The 21226-nt window shown below is 40.9% G+C and overlaps 1 protein-coding gene across 1 annotated transcript in view; it reads left to right on the top strand.

Annotated features, from left to right (window-relative positions):
• The window catches only part of TOX (thymocyte selection associated high mobility group box), a gene marked incomplete at both ends in the record, with an annotated part of 287177 nt that overhangs the window by 129327 nt on the left and 136624 nt on the right, over positions 1 to 21226 (top strand). Inside the window, one exon of the mRNA XM_080938630.1 lies at positions 13809 to 13874. Within this exon, the coding sequence (XP_080794756.1) occupies positions 13809 to 13874 (66 nt within the window). The remainder of the gene's footprint in view (positions 1 to 13808; positions 13875 to 21226) is intronic.

Raw genomic sequence — 21226 nt, 5'->3', positions numbered from 1 at the left:
TTATTCTATGTTCTATGTTCACCAAGAACAACTGTAACTGCCATGAATGTGCAGTACAGTATGTACTCATCTTGAATTAATGGACTATATATCTAAGACCCTCAAGGCCCCATAGTTCTTTTGAGCACCACCCTCCAAAGACCTTGAACAGCTGCAGGCTCAGTGAGAGTTCTATGGTTACGTCATAGAGCATGTCTATGGAATTTTTTAAAAAACGATGCAATGCCCAGTCTAGAATCTAAACAGCTGCCTTTGTTATCCACACAAATCATTTCGCAGTCCTTCACATCTTTCCACAGGTTTGTCATGAAAGCGACAAAACCTATGAGCTGCTCATCATAGACCAGGTTTGCTCAGTAGTAACAGCACTGTTGGTATGAGGTTAGACCGATCTTGCAGGTCTGTCGTATGCACTGTAGAGTGGAAAGAACCCTACTTAGTTAGAATCCTACTAAGTTAGGAGCAACTAACTTAGTTAGAATCCTACTAATTTTAATCAGCAAGCGAAAGTCACTAAATGGAAAATGCCCTGCCATACCAGAATAGAACAAAATCTTCCTTTTAAAGAACCACTTTCATAGAAGTTGTACTGTATGTTCATCACTGTATTTTTAATAAGAATAGGTAAATTTATGAGTAAGCAGCCAAAAATGAAATTAAAAAAATTTGATATACTTAGTGAGCCTAATGCTCGAAGACGATCTGACTGAAAATAGCATATGGTAGCTGCTAATGGAGAAAACGTTAGGAAGCTATGAAGAAAGTAACAGACACCTTGAGCCTCACAGCCACCTCTGCAGAAGCAGCTCTGTGAACTGTTTTCTGTCAGCCATCAAACAGTGTGAAATGCAGCGTTTGTAAAAGCAGAGTTTGCAGTGCACATCTAGGTTGCAAACATGGGCCTTGAGAACCACATTAGCTTTTGAAAGCATTACTACAATTGGACCTTCACACACGTGGTCTCATTGCCTGAAAACGGACTACACCATGTATTATAAAATACAGATTTTTAAATAATTGCCACGGGCCTGTTTCCTGCCATGTGTTCCAAGAGCTTGGCTCTTAGATTATGTGGAATGAGGATTAGACACAATACGATCACTTTTGGAGAAAGTGTATTAGTTTGGAAAAATGTATATTAGTTTTTAAGAAAAGGCGGCATTGTTCTGCTTTTGAAAATAGAAATCCATTCTCCATCATTTAGATGGCTCTAGTGTTTGGCTTCCAGTCTCTTCTTACTTTGGTGCATTTAACCTATTTGTTCAAGTTTAATGTCTCGAGTAACATTCAAGAATTTCTCAGAGACAAGTCTCGTTAGACTCATTTTAAAATATGTACACTCTGCCCAGAACTATTCAGAAGGAATTTCTAACAAAAAAAAATTCCTGAAACCACTTAATCTAACATTAATATTAATTAACTTAATGGCTATAAAAATATGTTATGTCAAAGTCTTTCATAGCAAATATGAAATGCGCAGAAGGTATTAATAATGCATCCCTTACTGCAGAGGTGCATAATGGAACAGAGAAAGGCAAATGTGATGTCAGTTCTTCTGTGATAGCGACAGGAGCATTGTCAGAATCGATGAAATGCCTTAGTGCCCAGCTAGGTTGCCTAAATGTTAAGGTAGAACAGCAAATGGGTATCTAGTCCAGCGAATATGGTGATTTTCAGCTCCAGGACAATTTCATGTATAGAACTAATATGCTATGAAAAAGAAAATGCATAGAAGATTTATGCTTTCCAACTTTGTATGGCTGCACTGGGGCACAGAATCCTATACTTTGGAGACAAACTGTTTGATGTCTTAATTATCAATATCAATAAATTAGGTTAATGGGTAAATTGTCTTGGTGGGTAAGAGCCAGCGTGTCTTGCTATGAGTGAGCAATAGTTTCTGTTTATTAAGAGAAGAATTGTGCAAGGCTGTGTCCTTTCAGGTAACTTGTATACTTTTGTGTGAAAGTTTTTAACAGTGCACCCTAAGAGGTGTCCTCAAGCATTGTTACAAATTAGTTAAAACTTAGCTGATTAAAAGTGGAAGAGAAAAATAACTTGCGTACTCGGGATGTAAGTATATGCAAGTGTGAATAACATGTTTATGGGCACATCCTTGTCCATGCGTACACAGCTGGAATGCTCTGCAAGTTGTCCTTGACCTAAGGACTTGATTAATTTTTATCTCCTCCTTTACTTTCCCCAATCATCGTGGATTTAATGTTTGACTCAATTTGTACATACAATGATAAAGCAATGATAAAATGGTCTAAATACCATTTTCTGTCTTAGGCACACAAGGTTGGTTGTCTCTACTGCTTTCCTGTTGTTAACCTTTCCAATCACTGATGGAAACCGTTAAACAAACTCGCCTGCGGGGAAGTCCCATGGTTTCCACAACTGAGCACAGCACATGTGGGTATAGAACTTTACAGTTCACAAATACATTTGCATGTCTAAAATTGTTGCTCTTCATTCCAAAGCCAATCTAATAGCAAACACCAGACCCTGACTCCACTCTGGGCCTTTAACTTTAGACCTCTCTAAGATGCCATCTCTACCCATAGCTTTCCTGTCCTACCATATCTACACATGGACAAGATCCCAAGATTACCCTTGAATCATGTGGTAGAGGGAAATAAAAAGACTCCCTTAATCTGCCAGGCCTGCTGGTTTAGCTAGCGTTAGCGACATGTTCACCTTCGGTGTCATGCTGGGTGTGAAAGCACACATCAGCCTGACATGAAGCATCTTGTTCATAATCTGATCTCTGATTAGCGCCAGGATAAAGGAACCTGAAGCCTGGACAACTCTGTAGTACAAAGCTTGGAACTGTTGTCCAAACTCTTGTAAAATGAACTTCCTTTCAAAATATCCCAAGTATAGAGTCTCTGGAGAAAGTTTATCTCCATAGAACAATAAGTACCAAAAAACTGATCTGTGATCTGGGTGCATTTGTTCCATACCCCCAGAGTACCAGTCTCCAAAGGGATACTATTTGGAAACTGATGCATAGCACATAAATATTACTGGAGAATCGTACAGACATGCGGTGTCTCTAATGCTATAGTTCTCAACATTTACTTATTCCTTTAATGGACGGGAGCACACCACTAAGTGAGAACAAAATTATGACAGGCTTGGGTCAGAAAGATTCTGACATCACAGTACCCATGGTTAAATTCAAGAGTGAAGCTGAGGGCAACACAGTGAGACACAGGCCAACATAAGCACAAGATGCTGTAGAGAGTTCACCCAAGGCAGAGATGGGACATTATCAATGACATCTAGAAACTGACTTTCGGGAGGAAAACTCGCTGGTTAGGAGATTCCACATTCATGCTTGGTTGCTAAAAATTAGTGGCAGTATCATGTCTCACACTCCTCTGGTGTGTTCCAGGTCAGTTGAGGAATTCATTGATCATCTTATTATTACGAAGTGAGGCATAAACGAATAGGAAGCTGAAGAGGGAGGAGCTATTGGAAGGGGTATGAGTCGCAGGGTCTGAACAGGGACACATCACTAAGTGAGCACAGAGTCCAGAGTTGCTGGAAAAGGTGCACAGAAAGATTCTAAAGCATTTAACACTGATTGTCTAGCGCTCATCCTCGTTGCTGGTGAAATGTATGAGAGCTGCCTACACCGTGGGGTTTTCTGCACATGCTGCATAGAAGTTTGAGCGAACTAAGCACTTGGTTGAGTAACAGTGAGTCACCATCACAATGTTGTATAGAAACACATGGATTATCACTTAATTTTAATGTGTTTGCATAGCCATTTTAGGTCAGATGGTTAGAATAGTATGGGAACGTCTTCCAACCTCAGTTTATCCACATGAAACCCAACTGTTCCTCAGCAAAGAGTGATCGGTGCTTTGGGTGGACGAGCACACACACTGCCTCACACAGGAGTTCCAGCCTCAGCTCTAATGTAATCCTGACAAAGTGTCATGCTCCAAAAAGGAGAGGATAAAATATTTGCAATGTAGTCCCTTCCAAAACAAACAAACAAAAAAAAAAAAAAAAACAAAAAACAAAACCATGATGCGAGCGTGGGAACGTGAAAGAATGCCTGCGTAAAATATTTAAGCCTTCTGCAAAGAGGGAGCAGAGGGAACCTTGGACTCAGAACTCAGGCCAGTTGTTAATGAGGAACCCTTGGGAGGATGGCACTTACTATGTCAAACATAAGCAGAAGGACAAACAACTGATTCATCTCCATTAAAATATAGATAAATTATCCAAGGAAGTCGCATCAGATGATAAGTTGATAAGATCGTCTACGGAAGTGGCAAAACGTCTATATTTGAAGACAATAAAGGAAAACATAACATTGCACCCTTTTTTTAGTACATCCTATATCCCAAGCAGAATCTTGGCCCTTAAGGGGTGAACAGAGCCATCCTCAAACCCAGTGACTTGGAAGACTTTTCTCCTGTGGTTCTTCAAAATATCATCATACATCCATTTAAAACATAGGAACTCTGGAGTCTAAAAAAATACTGAAAATAATCTCTGAAAAGGACATGGGGTGCCTAAAACATGTACAATGGAGACAGTTGCATTTCTCATTGTTCAGACTCTCCCTGTGTCACCAACATACATTCCCACATCTATCCTCCTGTTAGAGTTAAATATTCGAGTCTGTTCCTTTAATGTGATGGTCAACTCTGTCCAAATGCCGTTTTTCTGAGTAATTACTAGGAGAGATGAAATTATCCATCTCATGACCCAAAGCCGTTATAGATTTTTTATTACCACTTTTGGTCTCAAAATTACTCATTTGCTATTTGTCCTCAGTCTTCCTAAAAAGTTGCACCCCCTCTCTGTCTACTCAAGTGCCCCTGTCCCAATCTGATTAAAACTTAGTCGATACGCATATCTAGTCATCAGTCAGTGCCCATGATCTTCTCAACCAGTCTGAAGGTAACATCATTGTTACTCAGATGTATCTGGTCACTCAATGCCTTCTTTTTTTTCTCGATACCCTAATTTCTTCCTAATCTTACTCTCTTGCTTGGAGAGTCTCAGAGGTGAGCAAAGTATGCCAGACCAGACACATGTTGGAAAGGATTCTCTGTGTCTATAACGGAAATGTCCCTTGCTTTGGAGGGGATACCTATACTGCAGGATCCAGCTGCCCTGTGCTAATAGCCCTTGTTCTTCTCACTCCGCACTCAAGTAGATGTAGGTTCTGTGGTAAATGGGGTTAAGAGGTGATAGGATGTGGAGGTAAGTGAGCTTAGGTAAGTGCCAGCAAGTTTGAGGCACTTCTCAAGTGTTCCTTTCATAGATTTGGAAAAATTGGTCTAAAGCAAGGCCAAGGAATGCTCTGGAGCAAACATTTGGCACTGTGCTTACTCACAGCAGCACTGTTTGCTTTATAGCTTCAATCTTTACAGAATTCCAGGATTGTGGAGGTATTTCTTTCTGAGACAATATGATGTCAGCAACATTGGCTTTTTATTAGTTGATACTGGAGGATTTTAGGTGCATATTTTGTAAAGATGAATATGGATATCATGAGCATTTTGATGGATTTAAATGAACTTTCATTAAACTCAGCAGGGGAGCTTGGTAGTTAAGCATTTGTCTACACATTCTTCTCTTTCCAACACAATGCATAGTGAGAATTGATTGCTTGGTGTTGAAAGTTCGTGGTAAATGACCAATTTTTGGGTTTTTTGTTTGTTTAGTTGGTTGGTTGGTTGATTGGTTGATTGATTGGTTGGTTGATTGGTTGGGTTTTTGCTGTTATTTTTTTTTTCTAGAAACTTGGGCCTTTTGCATGATATAGAGGAATGATGTTCGTGATGTAGGGACTCTTGTTTCTTCTACCTGTGTGCTTCTTCAGCTGATCTCAGCCTTTGCATAAACATGTAAGAGAGAATTAAGGACCCTTAACCATAATACAATGAAAGAAGAAAAAAACCCTGGGTGAGATTAGTGCAGCCGTACAGAACTAACCATCAGTGCCGTCCAGGGTTGCTGTCGCTCACTCTGTAGTGAATTCAGCTCACAGGTTAACGCTGGCCATGCGAGCCTAGGAAGCCCAAATGATGGAGTGGAGGCTAGTCTGGGAGGAGGTTGAGAGATCGAATCACTCTGCAAGACTTCCAACTGACCATGGATCTACAGCAGTAGGTGTGAGGTCCATTTCCAGGAAGAGTACAGGCAGTATGCAGGGTCTGTTCCTTCCTTTCATCATAACACCATAACCTAAGCTACTGCATTACATTGCAGATGCCAAGGCAGGCACAACCTTCCCTGGCTCCCACTCAGAAGCAGTGTTTTTCCATATAGCCCAGTACACTGCTTGGAGTACACATAGCTATTCTGGCTATGAATAGGGTCTTTGATTGCTTTATGACTATGGAATTGGCATCAGCCACTCTTGGAAGCAAAGTTACTAGCTAACCCTGAGGTTACCAGCTAAGCAAAGGTTACTAGTTTTTGCTACTTCCTTAATCAGGAAGACAGTTGTTAAGAGACTGAGATTCAGTCCATCTCACAGGAGTATGCAAACTCTTTATCATCTACATAATAGGGGCAGTGACAGTTATGGTAGGACAACTGGAATAGGAACTGTGTATTTGATAGGATTGGAGGGGCTTCCCAAGGAAGAACTAAAAGCTGGTTTAGATCCTTACAGCTATCTCTGCTCTCTACATGAATCCCATTAGGGATTCCATGACCCTCTGAACATGTGACCAAAGTACATTTGTGTGTAAGCAGGCAGGGTACCAAAGCCATTGCACACCAGCCATGCCCTGAACTTTAGAGGTGTCTCTCTATGAGACTCATGCCATGGACGTGTTGGATCACAAGACAATGAAAACTCTCAGGTTTCACAGTTGCCAAAGGCAATGCATCCCCAAGTAAATGTTCTGCTGCGACAGCTATCCAGTGAGAACATGCTTCTGGTTTCAGAATGGAATCGAGATTGCAAACTGTGGTCTAGTATTCTTTCTGTGTTATTCAACTACATGGTATTGAGATCCACAGAGCATTCTTCACCACTCCCGTTTGGGTCACAGGAGCCTGTGGGAGTCAGCCCTCCCCCTATCCAGTTAGGTTCTCCGAAACCCTCATTGCAGCACACAGACTTGGAAGCAGAATTACGAATGTCTTTCTTTCTCTTCCTGTGCCGGCAACATTTCCAATGTATCCGTCAGGGTTCAGCATGCTGGGCGACTACTGCACATTAGCAGGGGCAGCCTTCTCACCGGAAGAAATGCAGACAAGTGTCACCCATCCAGAGCCCTCCTGACCCAAAGAGAACAGCGTGACTATGAAGAGGTGGGATCCTCATTGATCCCTGTGACCATGTGACCATGTGACGAGCCTTCTGATGGTTCACACTACCCCATCCATAGGTTTATGCTTAGCTTTCAAGGTGTTTCTTTCAATGTGATTTTTTTTTCTTTTCTTTCCGGTAGAGGAGATTGAAGCTGAAATCCTGTATCTGCTCTCTGAGTGTGTTACCACTGACCTAATTCCCCAGCTCCGCTTGCATCCGGACAAAACATCAAAGGGCTTGGCCATGCTGCCCAAAGTCTTTACTTCTTTCATTATAATAAAGAAAGAAGTGCCGCTTCTAATGCTGGGCCAAACAATACAGAGATGGAAATGTTATTTTGAAATTTATTACTTCTTATGGTTTGGTCTAATGGATTGTCTAAGAAAAGTCATCTGTCCGTGTCATAAACGTTTCTCTTCTCAGCTTGTTTATTCGTGACCAACACTCCTTGTAGAAAACATGCAGAAATGTGCGGATTTTCCCCTCATAGACACAGTGTGGGATCTTTGCATGAATTCCTTGAGATCGCCCTCCTCTGTGTGTGTGTGTATGTGTGTGTCCCTCCCTCTGTCTACTTCTTTAGCAGCCGTTTTCCAGTTTTCTTTTCACAGTTTTCATAAGGAAAGAAACCATGTCCTGTAGCAGAGCCAGTGACTGATGCGCATGTCATGTTCTTGCTCCGCTGTCTGGAGAGCCTCTCGCCGCCCAGTGCCACACTGCCCGGTGTTGCTCATCACAGACTCCGTTCGCACAGCACTGGATGTCTGCTTTCTGTTTTTAAATAGAAGAAATAATGACTACCTAGTTTGAAAGGCTCGTTGGGATTATGGGTTTGGTTAATATCCTCTAAAAACAATTTCCAAAAACTGTAGTGGAAGATTATAAATGAGTTTTTATGTGATTGCATCCCCTGGTGCTTTGGAATAAACACATAATAAGGAATATAAAAGCCCTTGGTCAGAAAAGCTAATCCTGAGTTGATGTCATTTACATTTAGATTTAAAGAAGTTCTTCTGTTTATTCTTTTAAACATTACTGCGGGTTTTAAATTGAGAAAACATGGAAATTAAAAGCCCTGGTATAGCCATATATATTTTGAAAAGTTATAATGCCTGAATTCAGTTGACTTCCAAGAATTCTAAAAGCAATAAGCATGAAACATGGGCAAATGCAGTTAGTTATGTTTAATGAAACAACCTTATTGTGGTAATTGCTAATAATCTAATAATGGCTATCTAATATGTGATCCATGCAGAGGGAATTGGGGGTCATTAGAGTATAATAATGCCCCTGCTGTGTCCCCAGATCTGTGACTACACAAATATACTCTACATCCAAGACAGCCCCTGACTTACAATGGCTCAAGTTAACACTTTTTTCTTTGCTTTATGAGAATGTAGAAACACTATGCATTCAGTGGACACCACAATTGCTATATATATTCATTTAATGATGCCAGGGGTGAAGACTGATGCTCCGTATATGCTAAGCAAATTCTCTGTTGCTAATCAATATCCCCAGGCCCGTAGTCCTAATTTTGAATTTTGTTCTTCTCTTGGTTGAGCATATAACGTGTAATCCAGTCCTCTCTGTGTTACTGGGCAGTGACAGCAATTTACAGCTTCTAGTCAGCCATGCTCACAGGCAGAAGCAAGCAGCACTCCACAGTGCTCTGTTGTGACGCTGGGATGTTTAGTAGGTTAGACATGTTCCGTGTATATTTTTTCCCGCTTGATTCTATCAGGACATTAACTTCTTTGCAAGTTGAGGAACATCTGTAGGCATACAGTCAAATCCCCACCTTTTATGGGTGATAGAAAATAAGGCAGTATATCATAGTGGAAGGCTGTTCTATAGTGCATCCAGACCTTGGTTCTATTCCCAGATGGTCCATGTGACTAACAAAGCATCTATTTCTTTCACCACGACGTGAGAAATTCAGATAAATGTCTTCAGGGAGCTTTCCAAACCCAAGATTCTAGGACTCTGTGAGCTATAATTCTACTTCACATGACAACGGGCCTTCAGCCCACAACATGGGATGCCTTTTAAGATCATCGGAGTAGTGGAAGTCCTTCTGAGGCCCTGGCAGCAGCTCCTAGACAGGGTGTGGTGAGCTATGCAAACCCAGGGTCAGGATATCCTTGCCTTCTTTTTTGGTCATGGTCCAAGTGCAAACCTCAATACACAAGGAGACGGTGGAGGTATGTTGGAACATGTACAGATTGTTGTTTTACAACTCGTATGTGGAAGCCTACTTATATGGGATCTGGGTTCTTGGTTCCCAACCAATCTACGTTTCTTTTATTAAATACAATCATACAAATGAATAGCTTGAGGAATTAGACAGCATTTGGATGATGGTACCCTTATCATTTCTGCACGTCTTATTCTTTTCTTCCCAAGGGTTCTGCCTGTAAATTAATCAGTTGAGCATATGTATGTGCACACTCACACACCTACATTTATATATTCAGGTCTATGTATGTGGAAATGCACATGTATGCATATGTCTTAGAGACCGGAGGTCAGCATCACAAGTCCTTCTTCAGAGACTATCCACTTGACTATCTGGACCTAGTTTCCCACTGAGAGTTGATGCCTACGAGTTCGGCTAAAACTTGTGAGCACTCCAGACTGAACTCTGGTTCTCACGCTTGCAGGGAAACATTTGACCGACTGAGTTATCTCCCCTATCCCTCAACCCATTTTGTCTACTGAGAACTTTGAATAAATCACCTGCAAAGGCAGTGGTGAGGACTAGGGATGGAGCTCAGTGGGAAGGTGTTTGTGTAATGTCCAATGTCCTAGACTTCATCTAAACAAAGATTTATCAAAACCTTGTTGAGAAATTGAATGTTCTTTCTCTTCTAAAGATGTTCTTGCTGTATTTAGGAAAATAATTTGTTTGATGAAACAAGTATGATTTGAGTATTGTTAATTAGACAATAAAGTGTTTAAACAGTCTAAAGCTGATCCTATGTTATGGGGCCCAAAGAGTGACCACAGCGTATTCAGGTCACTGACTGTCTAGTATAGTTCATCCTTCTTCACAATATCCGCTCAGAAACCCAGACCTAGCCACAAGCTGGGCATGGCTGGCCTTTACCAATGGGAACAATGGGCCCTAGGAAATACTTCCAAATGTAGAAGGGAAGGAAGGCTCAATGGGACTATAGAGTGACTTGTGGAGTATGGGTAGGCACAGAAATTAGCATAGTAGGAAAGAAAACCAAGGACTCTTCTAGCAAAACATATCAAATAACTCTCCTAGCAAACTAGGCTCCACTCTCTAGAAAACAAGGGCACACAAGAATTGAGTGTTTCTGTGTGTTATACCCTCCAGAAATAATGCACACACACACACACACACACACACACACACACACACACACACACACTTCATTCCTTCTTCTACCCACTCTTCTAGGAAAAGCTACTGATAGACTTGAGACTTTATGAGAAAAAAAAACAGTGATTCAATGAACCATGAAGGCAGAGAAACCCAGGCGTCACATTTCCACGCAGGAATGGAGAAATAAGGCCTTCAGTAGATTGGATGTGGCACATGTGTATTGGGAGTGCTCTGCTTTTTTTAGTTTCCCTAATCAAATGTTGGTACTATCTAAAAAAGTAGTCTCAGAGATACACCCTGGAAAACATTTTATAAGATATCTGTGTAACCCAAGGTCCAGTTCCTTTAACTCATAAAATTAACCACCCTAGCCTACACAGTCTTTTGAGCATCCAATGACATTCTGACAAGCATAACACTAAACACTCAGTTTGCTGTGGTACTAAAAACAGCACCCTTCAAGATGATGGAAATTCTGGACCAGTATCTACAGATCACTGAGATACAGGGTAAATTACTCTTACCTGAAATTTTGTGTTCTGACTTTCACTTTTTCCCCCCAGATTTTGGAATGCACATGCACCTATCTCTCTCTCTCTCTCTCTCTCTCTCTCTCTCTCTCTCTCTCTCTCTCTCTCTGTGTGTGTGTGTGTGTGTGTGTGTGTGTGTGTGTGTGTGTAAGAGAGAGGGAGAGGTGTCCTAAATGTAAGCTAGACGCTTGCATTTCATCTACCTATATATCTGTAATCAGAAGGCAATTTCATATACTATTTTTAGTGCGCCTACATTATTTTGACTGCAGAAAGATGTGTGGTGTTCGTTTGTGACAACATAGTGGTGCTTAAGATGTCTTGAATTTTAAAGCAATTTGTCTTCCCAACTTCCAGATTAGGGACACTTAACCTAAACTGTCACCAGTCTGCAGTAACGCTTTTCCAGAACTAGTAGTAACTCACCATGATGACTCAGAATCTGTTGAGCAGCCCTGGTGGTGAATGCATGTGCCAGTCAGCCTAGACTTTCTCCCAGACATGCCTGGTAGAACTGTATAGGTGAGCATACAGTTAAACTCCTCTGTCTCTTGGTATGTTCATCTGTACTATTCCTAAGTATTAATATAAGTATTAACAATGGTACCTAACTCTCAAGAGATACAAAAGTTTAATGAGCTAATGCAAATCAGTATATACGTGTTTCGGTAGAGGGGACATGGAATAGACTAAAAATGTTACAATGCCTATAACTGCACATGTTTTATTTTGAAATGCTATTTTAGCCTTGGCTCAAAATCGCTTAACTTGGGTACATTTTGAGGGAAAGTGTTCATCCAGAACAGAACAGTAACATGAACATATTCAATCACCCTTTGGTTTGGATAGACTAAAACCAAAACTTCAAAGCCTTAGCTAGCTTAAGAATGATGCCAAATTTAAAAACTGAGTTCGAGCGGATGAAATAGAAAGTAACACATTCTAGAATATGCATGGACCACAGAATATTTGATTCACTCCACTACTTCTGCTCCGTTTAGTTTGTTAGAGTAAAAAAAAAATAGTGTCCATATTTTAAGTGGTTCTTTGGCATCTCAACATTAGAAACATTTGCAAACAAGCCAGTGTACCCCAGAGCAGGCCGTGCTGGAGACTCTCCCGTGAAGTGCTTCGTTGGGGTTTGAGTTGTTGGACATGTTGGGAGACTGGTGTTTAGGGGAAGTACATTTGGTTGACGGAGCTATATCCTTGGGTAAGTCACTAGAACTCAAGGCCCCTGAGCCTTGTGCTAATCTCTGAATTGTAGAGCCATGTCATTCAATAAAAGATCTTGGGACCACTTAGGTAGGCAGTAAACATGATATGAACTGTGTTTACAGAAGTCCTTCCAGTATTGAACACTACTGTGTTCTTCAGTGTTATTAGGGATTTTCTTTTCACCACAATTTACTATTACTGAGCATAGTAGAGGCTCTGATTTATCTGTGGATCTTATTTAACCTTCCTGTATAGCTAGTAATCCTTACGGGATGGAATAGAGTGTCTCTGACTCACGGATTTCTGTTTGTATATCATTTGGTGGTAAGTAAAATTGTCCATAATACCAATAACTTGTGCTTCTGTCAATGGAGGTTTGGCTTTGGAAAGGAGATTCTCAGATTTGCAAGTTCCTATGTCTCAAAAGCCTACCACTGAGAGCCTATCCAGACCTAGTTTTGAAACTGATTCTATCAGTCCTTTTAATGATTAACTTGGGGGAAAAAAATTCTTCCTTAGACTCAAGAGGAGTGTTTTCCTCATTTTCCATTTACCAAGTGACTTAAGATAGAGGAGGATTAAGTCTCAATGGAGTGATTCAACTTCGCTGCTGTCAATGTTCTGGCTTGTTTGGCAGTTTTACAATGGGGCTGCCTTGTGAATAGCCTCCTTCTCTCTGCTCCTAACTGGCAAATATACGGGTCAATTTGTGTGCATTTGCCTGTTTGCGTCCATTCTATGTATTTGGATTTCTTCAAGGAAAGGCACTGGATCATGGAACCTGGATGTCATTGCTGGTTTTCGTACATTCCACTCTTTGCCATGGCTATGGTGGCCCATGCTGTCTTCGGATATTCCTATCAACTTAAAATGCTTTTTAATCAGAAGGCCATTAGAGTGGGGCAAGCTCTAGTCCATTATGAAGCTCTGCCCTTTTTCTTTTGTGGGAGCTAAACTCAGAGTGCACGAAGCTGTGCCTCCTCGTGTATTCCATTATTATTTTTCTTTCCCCTTTCAGAAAGCGGGCCGTTCATTTAATACTTCATTACAGCCCCCACTGCGGTATGTATACACGGCGTGCAAAATGAGCCATTTTGTTTTAAAACAGATTGCAGATGAAAGGAAACCATTCATTTCTTGCTTGCTTGCTGTAATTACTAGAGCACTAATTACTCCAAATCACTGACACGCAGGGTCAGGATAGATGACAACAGAAACATCAAAGGAAAGATGTGGCTCGCTTACTAGAACAGATTTTTCATATTCTCAGCCGTGGTATTGTTTTACGGCTACTGTTTCCCAGTTTAATGGTGAGGGATTTTTTTTTTTTTTTTTTTTTTTTTAAAGAAAGAGAAACATTCACACAGTCAAGATTGCTCAGTGTTTACTCTTATATCATTTGCAGTTTGACGGCGAGAACATGTATATGAGCATGACAGAGCCGAGCCAGGACTATGTGCCAGCCAGCCAGGTGGGTTAATTAATCTTTTCTGCCTTGTTTCAAATTGTAATTAAACAAATTCAAAGAGTTGCATTGCAAATGAGTCGCACTATCAGTAACTGCCGCAATCAGGAATAATCATAATTTATAAACAAAGCATTTAAGCCTTGTTTCCAGTTAATGAGATGGAGCTGATAAAATACCAGCCTTGGCATTTGTCGAAGGATGCTACCTTGCTTCCCCTCCAGAACGGCAAGCAGCTGTTTTGCCAGCATGGGCTTTTCCCTAAACAGTTGTGTCACCTTTAGGAAATAAAGTCCTTACAGGTGCAAGTTATTTGTGTTTCTGACTGTGGATGAGTTTATCATGATAAGCTACACATGCCACCAATCGGTTCCATTATCAACCGTTTGGAGCTGTTTTCCATCTCGCTGTTCATCACTGAGGTATTGTAGCTGGTGGCTCCTTGACCACGCTTTGGGGGTTTTCTAGGGAACAGGGGAGAGAGTGGCTTTTGGGCCCCAGAGTATAAGCTTGACTGAAACCTTTCAAGGGCACCTTTGTGTCCCTTTCCTGGGAAGGGCTGACAAGGTATTTCATCATGAGAACTGACAGCCAAATGAGAAGGAGAATGTAAACGGTTACATTTATAAGAGTAAACGCTTGCCTATTTATTTTTAGATACTTAAAACCTGGCCCTCTAATCCAGAGAGGGCAGTTAAAGCAAAATCATAATTGCCCCCAGGGTGCCAGGATAACATAGAATATCAGAACACTATAAGCAAAAATAAATAAGCAAATATAGAAGAGGAGGGAGAGTCATGAGAGCATTTTGTGGACATGAGCCTATTTTTTTTTCTTCAATAGTAAAAATCACGTTTGCCTGAAATTTCACATACCACTGAAAGCATAAACTCCCAGGTAGTGGTTTTCAATGCCTATTTATCTGCCCAGATTGGTTTGCTCACTGAGAGGAGAGGGGTGCAAAGGGGCTACATAGGAAAACATTTTCTTTCCCAGTGGTTGATGGAAAACTCAATCTAATGCATACAATCGGGGGACTCTCTGTGAGCTTAACTAAAACCAGGCAGGCATACATCTCCATGAACTCGGCATTTATTTAGAAGGCATCATGACCACTGCCCTGTTTCCTGGACACTCCACTATATCATTCAACATAAAGGTCATGATGAACTTCCAAGGCCAGGAGTCTGCCCGCTTCCATTTTCGTTGAGAAGATCCGAGTAGGAACCAGTCTGAAAGGGGAGCTTTCTTTGCATGTAGAATTTTTTTCCTTTACTAAATTCACTCTGCTAAGTACCCTGCAGGACCCATAGGTAGTTTCTGAATAGGACTGTTTGATTAAAAAATGAAAAATGTTACTATTAATTTGCTTCTAACCATCCATCCCAAAACTGTACTGACAAGTTTAGTATTCCTATTAGATTAGAGCCACCCGGCACCATCTCTTTGGGGCCTTTAGGGTTTTGAAGTGTGAGGGCTAATTGAATTTGTTTGAAACAGTAGAAACACAAACTCAATAAATGATTGCAGTTATGAAGCAGCTGCTCACTCGCAGAGAATCATTATGTCGGTTTTAAAGAGTTTTGGGTTAAGAATGGCAGCGTCAGAATGTATGCATCTAAGCCATTCAGCTCCTTAGATTTCTAAATTCAGCTCCAGTGTGGAATATTAATCCCCTACGAAAATCAAACAAGCAGCATTGTTTCTCTTAATATTTTGGCCAGGAGTTTCTAAGAATGTTTCCAAAATAATAACTGTTTATGATGAAGGAATAAAATAGATCCAAATAATTTTGCGCTTTACTAAAAACACGGCAGCTTTGTGAGCCAGGAGCAAGGTACTTTTTAATTTTATGTTAGGTTTATTTTAAAATAATATATGAAAATACTTTTAGAATGAGTTGTTTTAAAAATTAGACTAATGTAAGAGGAGACCTATCCTGGAGGCAAATAAACTTCACAAATTACTCAAGTCAGATGGCCTTTGCTAAACTTTACACTGTACCTTTCTTTTTGTTTTCTGCAATGCACTGTGTCCAAGCATTCATTACCTAGTGTTCTTTTTTCTTTTTTTTTCCTTTTTGGCAATTTTTAATCAATGTATCCTTTAGGCAACCATAAATAAGATGTCCGCCATCCTGTAGGAAAGAAAGGAGTTTTGTTCTTTGTCCTAGCTAACATCAAACAGCTGCATAGCTTAGTGGTCCAGGACAACTTGCTTCATTGCATCAAGTCAACATTGTAATTCCTGTTTAGTTCTCGCTGTGGGACTTACGGAGGACCACGTTGCTAAGTAGCAGCATATGGTACAGTGTTGTTGCTGTGATGCTTCTGCAAGCGAACGGCATAATCCTGAACTTGAGATGATTTTTATAGAAAGCCTATGCTGGAGCTGCTCCAGAAGTGAAAGTACACTGTAAAAATTAATGATATTCTTTTAGACAGTCTCAAAGGGCGCCTTGCCCTATGTGCTCGGAGCATTCTCTACCTCGTATGCTAGTGTGTACAGACCCTTAAATGTTTCTGCATATGGCTTGGTAATTGATACGCAGATTTTAAATTGAAAACACCTCCCATAATAAGACTGACAAGTATGTAATAAAAGCCCATAACATTGCCACTGTACCCTGGCGCCATGCTTGGAAAACTGACTATTTTCTGCTCTAACAGCTGCAACTGTTCTGGGCACTCAAGACTTGGATTTAAACACTACTTAACTTGTTTTAACCCTGAATATAATCACCGTTCTCAGTGCAATATGATATTTCTTTTCGAGTGTTCCCAAACCCTGTTCGAAGGGATCATGTTGCTGGATAACCCATGGTCTTGCAAGATCTGGCTTGTCCAGTGTGAAGGAAGTTGTGAAGAGACTAAGAGAAAGACAAATGAGGAGGGGCCAGACGTCCACGGCCTTCGTGTCATTCTTGAGTGAGATACCAGTGTCAGATAGAAATGGAAGGGCAGATATGTCGAAAGACTAAGTCTGCAGACCTACCATGCAACCTGACGATTCTTAACATGAGATTCTGCCCAAAGGAGTAGATGATGTTTCTGCCGCACATCAAGACAAGGGTTCCTCTGGGATGATAAACACATTTGCTTGTTTCCCCGCAGTAACCATTTCGTTATGTCTGCATACTCCACACAGTGCTGGGTATCTTGAATAGATAGAACAAAACATAACTAAAAAAATTATCTAGACTGCTAGGGCAGAATGCATGGCAAGGTGATGGGAAACAGGGTTTTCTGCCTAAGCTGGAAACTCCCAGACCTTCCTTAGTCTTATCAGATCCACCTTCTGTGGAGCCTTACTGTTCATCTCTCTAGTTCCCAGCAGCACCACAGTACCTCCCACAGTTCCTTAGATGTGTCCTAACTTAAGATGGTTGTGACCCTCTGAACTATGTACATAATCACTGACGGGTGTTGTTTGATTTTCCTTATCCATGCCTCTGTGGCCCCCTAGACAGTCTGTCCTTGGGTACACATCCTTGCTTCCCATTCTTTCTTCTTCCATAGGCATTTCAGGAGCGTTCCTTTCCACATTGCTTCTCCATCCTCCCGTCCCTGTGGTCTGGACCTAATGATGGCATCTTGCTCCTGGTCTATAAACACAGGAACTCTGTTCCTTCAGGAATAGGTCTGTGGGAAAAGGTGGGGAATGATGGGTCATATACAGGGAATAGTCCCTTGCTGGAGGAATTTCAAAGGTATTTCTGATATTAACTAATGGAGAAGTTTAGGTTTTGTGGTTGAAAAGTTACATCATCCATGACCTTTCCCTTGACTATACTACTTTTTTTTTTATTTGTCCCATTCCCATCCCCCAATCCTGCTTCCAGTACCCCTTCATGTACGTTTCTTCTTCCTTTTCTTCTGCTGACCTCCTGAGGACGGTTATCCTTCAGTTTGAATAAATTGTTTGTATTAACTCAGAGCCTCACACCACACCCTAAATGTTAGCCATGCATACCTAAGATCGTAGTCTACATTCTTCTCGGTGAGTGTAGGTTCCATTTTCTCTCTGCTTCTTTCCAACCTCTACTCTGCATCAGAATTCTGTCACATATCTTCTCTCAAATTTCAAGGTTTCGAGCAAGTGGTAAATGCTTTGCTTTAGATAGTAGTCTCCAGAGGTCCGAATATCACCCTCATCCTCTTCTGCACAGTGGTCCTATTTCGAAGGGATGCCAGCTTTGGAAAGTAGGTCAGATTGTGAAATCCTTAGGCCACAGGGGACAGGGTCTCACTGTAGATTGTGAGACCATGATCCCTTTCTCTCTCTTGATTCCACTTGTAAAACTCTGAATGAAAACAAACCTTCCCTTTGTAAGGCAATTGCCTCACATACTTATTTATTCATGAAGCTAACCAATAAAAATAAAATGTAACAGAGCTGTTTGCCTCCAGCCTTAAGAAGCATTGGCTCAAACTTATTACCGATTTATTCAAAATACTAATAAAAATTGAGAAGCATCCATACATGCTTAAAAAAAAAAATCTCCAGTGAGTTTCAACTTTGTATTCTGAGTGATCCAGAGACTTATGCCTGGTAGCAGAACAGAATTCAACTTAGCAGTTCATCGTGTTGCAACCCATGCCCACCGGCTTTCTTACACATCGCCCCATCAATGAGCGCAGTCCCGTGGGATTGCCGTCATTGCTCAGGCTGTGCTTAAGCCCAGGTTGTCTTGACTCCACTTTTGATCTTCCTTTGTTCAACCATGCCATTTCATTCTGGTCACCATCCCTCGGGACTTCACCCCACGTGCTCACTTCTGCCACCCACCTGCTTCTCACTGTAACTGAGAGGTGGCCTTCAAGGTCTTGCAGTGTGTCTCACCTCCCCAGTGAAGGAGCAGGCTTGCCACGCTGTGGCACATGTCCTTCAGGGTCTTCCCTGAACTCTAGAAGGTGGGATTGGTTGCTTTTCTTTTTCTCTCGGCCTCATGGGCCTGGAAAAAAAACGTTTGAATCATCCGAGTCTGCAACACTGTTTGTTGTAAGATCAGTAAATGAACACACATATTGTGTGTCTTTCTGTCATACGGATTCTCTGACACTCCCAAGAATTCTCAATTTTTGCCTGGCCGGATTTTGCGTACCGTATATTACTTGGTTTACTGTAGTGTTGTCTGGGTGATAAGCCAAGACACATTTAATGTGAGGTGCCAGTGTCCCCTCCTCCTGGGAGAGTCATTTCAAGAACAGGACATGCAGCGTTAATATGGGAGTTAGATAAATAATAACTGGAATTATCATCACAGCAACGTGCTGCTGTTTACAGTAAGCAACCCAATGGTGGTGGGACCACTTGGTGCTCCAAGTTCAGTTTTGCACCAATATTTCCCCAAATCTATTCTAAGAATTATATTTTAAAATTTGCAAGCATGCCAATGACTATTTCGTAATGATGTGTTTTCCTAATGAGAACATGCTGTAGATCAGAGTGTAAATGAGGTACGGTAAAAAGAGTCTTGGAAGGGGTTGTGCTTTTAAGAGTAGTTTTAAAGTTTAAAAAAAAAAAAAAAAGAAACCCTCTTTATCACGGGCCATAAAATATCCATGATTGTGGCATACATTTGATACATGGATTAGACCGATTGCTTTTAGATTGGTTCCTTTTGAAAAAATTTTCAGGAGTAAAATTAAACTGACTTTTTGACCATTTGGCTCCATAAACTGATGAAGCTACATGTATTGAGTAATCTCGTTAGCCCGACAGAGTCTGGAATCCTAACAGGCACAGACTAGTTACTCAAACCAGTCTTCAGAATAACATTCAAATGATTACTGTGCGGTCCCCGAGGTATTCATTACAGACAAAATTGCTCCTGTTGCTTCGCATACAAGCTGAGTTTTCAATGGGAAATGAAAGGATGCCTGGAAAAATAGGCCACCTAATTAAGTTAAACTACTCTAGCATTTGGCTTGACATCTTCATTACTCAAAATTTAAAAGATGCTTCCCTTGAACACACAAGTTACTATTGTTTATGTTGTGTTCTTCCTACATTGGCTTTTTAACATGGAAGTCTGTTTTTCTGCATTATATCCTGAAATAGCTCACATATTTCTTCCACTTTATGACAATGTCTTAATGGCTGTATGAATACTGAATACAAGCATCATGCAAGTAGATATCTTTGATTTCATGTTCATTAAACACACATCAGTCTCTCTGCCTATTTTCTGGCTCATTTATGTACCAGTATGGTTAAGCTGAAATTTATTATTATTATTAATTGTTATTATTATATTTTATTATTATTTTGTGAGCTGTTAACTCTGTTAATTACAAATGACTGTCTATGTGTGAAATACAAATTTCTTAAAAATGTAGATAGACCATAACATGGAGGCTGCAACCCATTTGTCCCAGAGAAGTACTGTGGTTCATCCCTGCCAGCAGAGCTATTTCAGGAACATTTTTAAAACATAAACACATGTGAAGCTCGCCACTCCTGATTGCCAGTTTCTTCTCCTTGATACTAATGAGGCTGCTGACAGGTTAAATGTTGTGTATCATATACATTTCCAAGCGGTGGGATTTGCGAGTATAAGACTCATTTTTTACTTTCTGGAAATGAATGTTTGTCGCTGGGCATGTGTGAGCATCTCATGATGATGTCCTCAATAGTGTGGGTTTTTTTTTTTTTTTTTTTCTCCATGCATTAGGGAAATGCATCTCGGTGATAAAAAGTCTAAAAAGGTGGATGGAGCCACATCTGTGGTAAAAAGTAGATCCTGGAAATGCCATGCTTCGTTCTGGAGCTTGGTTTATTCAGTGGGAAGACCTCTAGGGACTGCGAGCCCTTCGGGCAGTGAGGAGAGGTGTGTGTGGGTAGAGCACAGCTGGGCAGTACACACTAGAATTTCATACATTTCCCCAACCAATTCTTTACCTTTTTCACAGTCGTATTTTGCATTTCACTTTTCTTCAACACATGGAGGAGTATGACCTATGGGGATAAGACATGTCTTTATGGCACACCGTATTTTGGGGCACTCGTAATAAACCTGTCACCCGGGAATGCTTAAGAATGTAGTGGCATTTGAGTCTCAGAACACGACTGTGCTGAGTCACGATGGGTATGTGCACCAACTCTGTTACCAAGGCAACTAAAGTTTGTTCTAAGCAATCACCAAAATGTTAATATGTCAAGCATAAATGATTGTGCTCATTTTTAATATGAGAACAATGCCACAGGGCCCAAGGGCTTTTTTTCCACTCACCCCACGTCACCTCATCTGCCACCCCAACCACCTTTCACAAGTGTCAAGTTTTCCTAAGCAGTTTCGGTCTTTGAATTTGGAAACAAAACCAGCTAGACTTCCCAGAAACTCAAAGAGGTTTCCC

Source organism: Micromys minutus, assembly GCF_963924665.1.
Source record: "Micromys minutus genome assembly, chromosome: 26".
NCBI classification, from domain to species: Eukaryota; Metazoa; Chordata; class Mammalia; order Rodentia; family Muridae; genus Micromys; species Micromys minutus.
Note: the sequence above shows the minus strand (reverse complement) of the source record. Positions and strands in the feature narration are given on the sequence as shown.